Source organism: Mus caroli, unplaced genomic scaffold, assembly GCF_978045245.1.
Source record: "Mus caroli unplaced genomic scaffold, Mus_caroli_1 scaffold_9, whole genome shotgun sequence".
Taxonomy (NCBI): Eukaryota; Metazoa; Chordata; class Mammalia; order Rodentia; family Muridae; genus Mus; species Mus caroli.
The window spans coordinates 38,223,068-38,231,609 of NW_028227264.1; the positions used below are offsets into that span (position 1 = coordinate 38,223,068).

An 8,542-nucleotide genomic window follows, 5' to 3' on the forward strand; every position below is an offset into this window, starting at 1 on the left:
CCAATGGAGAAGCTAGAGAAAGTACCCAAGGAGCTAAAGGGATCTGCAACCCTATAGTTGGAACAACATGATGAACTAACCAGTACCCCGGAGCTCTTGTCTCTAGCTGCATATGTATCGAAAGATGGCCTAGTGGGCCATCAATGGAAAGAGAGGCCCATTGGACTTGCAAACTTTATATGCCCCAATATAGGGGAATGCCAGGGCCAAAAGAATGGGAATGGGTGGGTAGGGAAGTGGGGGGCGCTATGGGGGACTTTTGGGATAGCATTGGAAATGTAATTGAGGAAAATATGTAATAAAAAATATTAAAAATTAAAAAAAAAGTTTAAAAGAAAAAAGTTAAAAAAAAAAAAAGAAGATAATTCTTCTGTCACTCTGCATCAGCTTCAGCATAATCCACTAGAGCTCAGGGAGTCTGGAAGGTCAGAGAGAGCGGAAGGATACCAGGAGAACACGGCCCACAGAATCAACTAAGCAGGTATCATAAGGGCTCACAGAGCCTGCATGGGTATACCCTAGGCCTGCTGCATATATGCTGTGGCTGTTTTGAATAGTTTTGGATTTTGTTTGCTTGCTTGTTTTTTGTTTTTGTTTTTTTTTTGTCTGTTTTTTTTTGTTGTTGTTTGTTTGTTTGTTTGGTTGGTTGGTTAGTTGGTTAGTTTTTGGTGTGTGTGGAGGTTTCACTGTGTAGTCATGGTTTTCTGCTCCCAGAACTCACTCTATAGACCAGGCTGGCCTGCAACTCAGAATTCCATCTGCCTCTGACTCCTGAGTGCTCAAATTAAATTAGGGTGCAGCAACCACCTGGCTTGCTTCAGACTCTTGTTCAGACAACAGCGGGAATGGGAATGTCTCGGATGCTTGTATCTACACATGGGACCTTTTGGCTTCTAGTGGCTTGCCTTGTCCAGAATTAGTATGAGGGTATGTGCCTAGTGTTCTTGCATTTTGTTATGCCATGTTCAGTTGATATCACGGAAAAGTCTTCTTTTCTCTGAAAGGAAACAGAGGAACAGTGAATCTGAGGGAGAGGGGCTATGGGGAGGATTGTGTAATATTAGGAAGGAGAGAAGGATGGGAGGCTGTCTTTCAGTGTGTTGGATAACAGAAGAATAAATCAAAAAGAAAAAAGCAACATCCACTGTGGGTCATTCTCTGTGCTACTTTCAAACACACCCATGTGTTTCTCTCATTCTCCTATGTAGAGACCCTCCAAAAACCAACCATCAAGGCTGAACCAGGCTCTGGGATCCCCTACAGAAGAGTTGTGACCTCTGGTGTCAGGGGAACCTGGATGCAGAAATATATTTTCTGCACAATGAGAGAAGCCAAAAAAAAAAAAAAAAAACCTGGAGTACACAGACCCTACAACAGCCTGGGGACAGTGGCAAGTTCTTCATCCCTTCTGTAACAGGAGATCATTCAGAACAATATCACTGTTAGTGTTACAGCTCAGCTGGTTAGTCAAAGCCCAAAGCCAAAGGTGACAGATGAGGGGACAGTCAGATTCTCAAGCCCAGGCTGTGCTCTCAGGAGTATTCCCCTCTCACAGAGTGGTCCTAGAGAACATTGTGACAGTGTGAGAACATGTATCAAACTGCCTCCTCCTTTCCTAGGAACCTATGATTACTCTGAACTCAGACTGTCAGTACCACCCAGCTCTGTGGTGACAGTGGGAAGGAACATAACATTCCAGTGTGCCTCACAAAGACACTATGATAAATTCATTCTCACCAAGGAAGATCAGAAGTTCACCAGCTCACTGGACACACAGTACATACCTTCTAGTGGACAGTACCAAGCCCTGTTTGTTACTGGACCCATGATCGCAAGCCACAGAAGGACATTCAGATATTATGGTCACTACAAGCATATCCCACAATTGTGGTCAGTATCCAGTGAGCTCCAACAAATACTCATCTCAGGTAAGTCCCCACTGCCATTCTTCAATCATTTTCTGAGACCCTAAGCCCTTTGCTCAAGGCCTGTCCCTCTGCCGATTCGAAGAAAGAGGACTACATGGAGAGTCTATGTCCTCAATCACAGTCCTGCTTGGAAGAAGCTGTGACATGGGCTGGGCAGGATGGGAGGACAAAGATTTTTGGTAAGAACCACACCTCAGTCCATAGCTGTCACCTTCCCTATAGGACTGTCCAAGAAGCTCTCTCTTCTGACTCACTAGGACCATATTCTGGATCCTGGAATGAGTCTCACCCTGCAGTGTTGCTCTGACATCAACTATGATAGATTTGCTCTGTACAAGGTGGGAGGAGCTGACATCATGCAGCACCCTAGCCAGCAGAACTACAGTGGCCTTTCCATGATCAACTTCACACTGGGCTATATGAGCCGCTCCACTGGAGGCCAATGCAGACACTATGGTGTGCACAACCTCTCCTGTGAGTGGTCAGCCTCCAGTGACCCCCTGGACATCCTCATCACAGGTGAAGAACTCAACAAATTCAATCAGGTGCCTAACCTCTGCTCATGCTGTCATGGGGGATCCCTGGAGCTGAGGACTGGGATCTTGGGGAGGAACAGAGGCAGAGACAGATCAGCGGATGAGCTCAGTCAGATAAAAGAGACTGAATCCCATGTTCTCAAGGTGGAATCATGTGTGGTTTGAGCTCAAAACAAGGAAGCCAGCCTCTCATCATCCCTCTTCTCTTTAAGAAATGTTCATGACACTCCCCTCCTCTTCAGTGAAGCCTAACTCCACAGTATACTCAGGAGAGAATGTGAACCTGCTGTGTTGGTCAGTATACACTGTGGACGCTTTCATTCTGTCCAAGGAGGGATTAGTCCAGCAACCCCTTCGACTAACATCAAAATCCCATGATCAGCAGTTCCAGGTAGAATTCTCCATGAGTGCTGTGACCTCCACCCTCTCAGGCACCTACAGGTGCTGTGGTTCTCAAGACTCATCTCTCTACCTGTTGTCATATGCCAGTGCCCCTGTGGAGCTCACAGTCTTGGGTGACATAATCTTGACATCTCAGAGTGACTTGCAAATCAAAGCTTAGAAGACCTCTTGATTTTACTGGGAATAAGTGGACAATACAACTGGTTAGTCAGAAGGAGCATTCCACAACCCAGAACTGGATGCCAGCAATGATCCTTCATGCAATTTTCTCTCAGTCCTTACAGGACTTACAGGACAGCCAGCAGGAAGAAGATCCTCTTCTTGTTCTATTTCCTAGAATCCATTGAAGTCTCCAGCTGGCCACCACAAAGGCCCATCCCTCAGACTATAAGGATCAGGAACCTCTTTGTAGGGAATGTGCTGCAAACACAGGTAGCCTAACAAATAGCCCTTGTTAATCATACTTCTCATTTCTCAGTCATTTCAGCTTGTGAGTATGAGAGATAAACAAATATACCAAAAGAGAAACCAGAGGCTGGGGCTTAACTATTTAGCCTCACACTGGGTGATGCATCAGGTAGGCAAGGTTGTGAGCAAAGAACTCAGTCATCTCCCCATAATGCCCCTAAAAAAAAACCAAACATTTCACCTGCATAGAGTCAGGCCCAAGAGGGCAATAAAGATTCTATTGGAATGTAGACCCAGATAGGTAACAGCTATTTCTGGGCTTGATACAGCTGATATTGCAGATCCTACTTGGACAAGCCCTTCCATTTCTGGGCTGCTGGTTCTCTGAGTATAAATGGGAGAACCCCATGGCTGGTTCACATGTCTAAGATGTTTTCTGTGCTGGGGGTGACTGAGACCTCTCCTGACAGAGGAAGTCTCCAGAATTCCGGATTCTGCAGTGGGTCTGGCCCACTGGTGATGCCATCTGCTGATGCGTGGCAAGTGTGTGTCGAATGCTGTGGCAGGGGGATCCAGGTTCCTTCAGTCTACCTCACGGGGCATAATTCTAAGATTCTCTATGAGTTCTGTGACCTCCCACTTAGGCCCATCTTCAGGTGCTATAGATATCTCCACCCATCTCTATACCTGTTGTTATACAGTAGTGACCCTCTGGAGTTTGTTGTCCCAGGTGAGATGATCCAGATCTTTCTGAGCTGAAGGGGTGACTCTTCAGCTTACATTCTGAACTTACAACTGAACTTCTCCACTTACGACAATTATTAGCCACAACAGAGTCTGAAATGTTGCAGAGTGCCAGTCAGATGGGTAAGTTACCCCGTGATGGAGGGGGACAAGCTGAATCACACTAGGGATGCTCACTACACTCCCTGTTAATGGAATCCAGCCATTTCATGTAGTTTGAAAGAGCATCTTGGGGAGGCCACAGAAAGATATAGAATCCTAAGCAGGAACTGAGTCCCAGTGTCAACACTTTATCCCAGCCTCAAATAGTATCCACAGGACCCCATTCAGATCCTCATTCTCAGTGCAGCCAGGGCCCATGGTGCCTCCAAGAGAGGGTGTAGCCTTGGTGTAATAATTACAAACTCTGCTATACCTTCCTTCTGCTCAAAACAGATTCAAACCCATAGCTTAACCCTATCACGTGGAGTTCTCCATAAGAACTACACCAAAACTATGATCATGTTAAGGAAAATAAAGCCCAACAGTTGAAATTGAAAGTTTGCAATCTTTCCCTTCAGAGTGAGATAGAGGAAATGTGACTGTACAATTCAGCCTTTTTTGGAGAGGTGACAGCTAAGAATGTCTTCTGCGAGGCCTCGGTACACCTGTCTGAAAAAAGAGAAGGATTGGGGGTTGGACCTCCAGGGAACCACTACCACTGACCCTTGAGTATTCTAAAGTGATGGGAGACCTTCACCACTCTCTTATCACAGTGGAACACAACCTGTTGTTGCAATTACTATTATTTGTAAAGTCAAGAAAAGTAAGAGTTAGATGTGTCAGTCTTAGGATCTATGCTTAATGTGAGTTAGCCGTGATATATGAGGAACTCTTAGGTAAAAGCCCAGTGGCTTACCATCTACTCTCTTTTCTGTTTTACACACACACACACACACACACATACACACACACACACACATCACAAGAATAGTCAGATCAAGTGAGAAATGGAACAGTTTGAATGTGACAAGGGAACCAACACTTGCTAAACACTACACTGAGAATCTGAGACTGCACAAACTCTGATGAGTTCACCAGGGAAGCCTTACTGAGAACCATCCTGTGGCTCTTCAGAACAGTGCCCTGGGACCCACAGTGACCTGGGGCCCACAGTGACCTGGGGCCCACTGCCTGGGATGAATTGTCAAGTTGTCCTACTCTGAATGTCCTGGTTTCACTGGTATGCCATTGGGTTTCTATTAACACAATGGTCCTAAAGAATTTAGTAAGAATAAGAGAGGGGACCCAGCTATGCCACAGAAAAGATTCATCCCAGAATTCCATGAACTTGTATGGTGAGAATGATGGGCATCTACAATAAATGATAAAGTGGAACTTAGAAGGAACACTAAGGTCTCTTAAGTACACACACATCCTAGACCTCTTCTTTTATCCTGAGGACCACCTGAGACTATCTGTCCATCCTAGAACATGCTCAAACACAAGACAGTTGAATAAAGATAATTCATGGTCATAGTATTTGGAAGGGTACAAACGGGGCTGGTGAGATGGCTCAGCGGGTAAGAGCACTGACTGTTCTACCAAAGGTCCTGAGTTCAAACTCCAGCAACCACATGGTGGCTCACAACCACCCATAATGAGAGCTGACGCCCTCTTCTGAAGTCAGCTACAGTGTACTAATGTATAATAATAAAATAAATCTTGAAAAAAAAGAAAAAAGAAAAAAGAAAGAGTGCAAACAAGTCCTCTCCAGAGAAAACAGAAACCCTGGATGGATGCTTAGTTACATCTGTAACTTCTGTGTCTAATATCACAGCCCCAGAGAGCTGGGATCACACAACGGAGAATCTCATCAGGTGGGGATGGCTGTCATGGTCCAGGGAGGGAAGATGGGAGTGGAGGAGTGAGGGAGCACCCTCATAGAGGGAGGGGGAGGGGGAATGGAATGAGGGTTTCCAAAGGGGAGACCTGGAAAGAGAAAACATTTGAAATGTAAATAAAAAATATCCAATAAAATAAATTATGGTTCAGGGTTACTACAACATGAGGCAGTATATTAAAGGTTGATAACCATTGACCTATGTGGGAACTAAAAGGGGGCAGGGGAAGGAGGGGGAAGGGAGGATAGCCCACGTCCAGCCAGAGTTCTTCCTATGCTCTGGGCAGGCAGACGTGAGAGGGCTGCCAGACGCTTTCCACTCAGCCCCGGGTGGGCATCTAAGCCACTGACCCCACTCTACAGGGGGTGGACAAGTGGCAGCCCCTGACCAGGAGCCCTAGGATGACACCCTGTAGCTCCGGGGTTATGGGAGAGAAGGCTGAGGGAGAGAGGTTCCCACACAGGTGAGAGTCTGTGCAGTGGGCCTTGATGAACAGAGACAGTCTATGGTTTTAGAGCTTTATTATAGAAAGGCAGGGGGAAAGAGAGAGAGAGAGACCAGCCATGGCCAAGAAGGAGAGAAGGGGGAAAAGGAGAGAGAGAGAGAGAGAGAGAGAGAGAGAGAGAGAGAGAGAGAGAGAGAAGAAAGTCTAGAGAGTAAGAGGGAAAGAAAGGAAGAGAATGAGAGGAGAGGAGAGGAGGGGAGGGGAGAGGAGAGGAGGGGAGGGAAGGGGAGGGGAGGGGAGGGGAGGGGAGGGGAGAGTAAGGGGAGTAAGAGGAGTGAGAAGTAAGAGAGTGTGGTGGGGCCAAACAGCCTCTCTAAAACTATGCTGCTATCTTTTCTGTTACTAGGTAACTGGGGAGGAGTTTAGCCTGAAGGTCAGAAACTTGGGACATTGCCTACATGACTAACAGACATGCTTCTCATTAAACTAAAAAATACAAGTTACATACACCCAACATAAAACAAAACCAAATCAAGAGGTGGCAATCTGGTACAACACTCTAGAAATCAATCTGGCAGTTCCTGGAAATAGTTCTACCTGAAGAATCTGCTATACCACTGCTGGGCATATACCCAAAGATGCTATACCATACCACAAGGACACATGCTCCACTAAGTTCAGAGCAGTTTTATAGGCATCAAACCCTCACACTATTACTAATGCCTTGTGCTTGCAGGCAGGAGCCTAGCATGACTGTCCTCTGAGAGACTCTACCAGCAACTGACTGAGAAAGAGGCAGATAATTATAGCCATGTGTTGCATTGAGGTCAGTGACCCCAATGGAAGGGTTACGGGAAGGATTGTATGTGCTGAAGGGAATGGCAACCCATAAGAAGAACAACAGTGCCAACCGACCTGGACCCCTGGGCACTCCCAGAGACTAAGCCATCAACCAAAGGGCACAAACTGGCTGGTCCAAGGCCCCTGGCGCATATGAAGCAGAGGACTGACTAGTCTGGCCTCAGTGGAAGAATATGCACCATTCTCTCCAGAGCAATCCATGAACCACCTGGTGCTAGGCATATTATAAGTGGCCTATACTGAAGAAAGGTGTGACATTTCATTTAAACCAAAGATTTATTCAGAAGCAACTTACAGAGATAAGAAAAAATAAACTCACTGCAATCAGGTTGGAATCAAATGCCATTCACAATAAAACTTGGGAAGAAGTAAATAAAACCATTCCTGAATTCTACTCATTTATAAAAGATAGCACACATAAATTCTTGTCCTACTTAAATGCAGTAGTCTTTCTCCTCCCCTGCTTGAGACCAGCAGTCCACAATCAGAGTGTTACTCTGGTTTCCCAGGTGCTTGACGCTCTGGGAGGCAGAGCCTTGTGTGATGGGTGACACAACTGTTCCAATCTCTAGAAAGACTGCCTAACTATAAAAGGAAGTTGTCAGGTATTCACAGTGTTTGTAACATGATTGTTGCTCAAATTGTTACAGGAAACATCAGATCTAGAAACAGCAAGGCCAAGACCTATTATGTCTTACTGAGGTTGCTGGGGGCTCAAAAAGACCCATCTACAGTTCTCATATTTAAGGCAGGGGTACAAGGTATCTATAGATATCTAGATATGACAGTATAAAAATTCACTCTTCCACTAATGTAGTAGAATAAAGTGCCACCAATCTCTTCTGAACACAACTATAGCCAAATTCATTCTATTGTCAAGGTATTGAAACAAACTATCTGTCTACACATCCTCTCTCTCTGAAAATAAACAGAAATTCATATATTAAAAAATATTCAACGAGCCGGGCATGGTGGCGCACGCCTTTAATCCCAGCACTCGGGAGGCAGAGGCAGGCGGATTTCTGAGTTCGAGGCCAGCCTGGTCTACAAAGTGAGTGCCAGGACAGCCAGGGCTACACAGAGAAACCCTGTCTCGAAAAACCAAAAAAAAAAAAAAAAAAAAATATTCAGTCTGATGTGTGGTATATTCCTAAGGCTCTCAGATGGCTGTGAAAGGCAGACTGCTTGTGTCCCAGAGTTTGAGACAAGGCTAAAATGGCACTGTAAGACTCCCCCCTCAAAGTAAACAAAGAAATAAATAGCATCTCTTCCTTAAAATTGTCTTTTAAAGTAGTATAATGTCTACTGAGCTGTAACTGTAGTTACCATTTTTTA

General features: G+C 45.4%; 1 protein-coding gene across 1 annotated transcript; it reads left to right on the forward strand.

Annotated features, from left to right (window-relative positions):
* The first annotated feature begins 1,216 nt into the window (after positions 1-1,216).
* On the forward strand, positions 1,217-7,873 carry LOC110303514 (paired immunoglobulin-like receptor B). Its single transcript, XM_085843325.1, has 8 exons — positions 1,217-1,486; positions 1,519-1,542; positions 1,629-1,928; positions 2,151-2,447; positions 2,677-2,979; positions 3,204-3,254; positions 5,838-5,877; positions 7,858-7,873. The coding sequence occupies exons 4-8, from the start codon at positions 2,207-2,209 to the stop codon at positions 7,871-7,873; spliced, it is 651 nt and encodes a 216-aa protein (XP_085699451.1). The 5' UTR covers positions 1,217-1,486; positions 1,519-1,542; positions 1,629-1,928; positions 2,151-2,206.
* Positions 7,874-8,542: the final 669 nt, after the last annotated feature.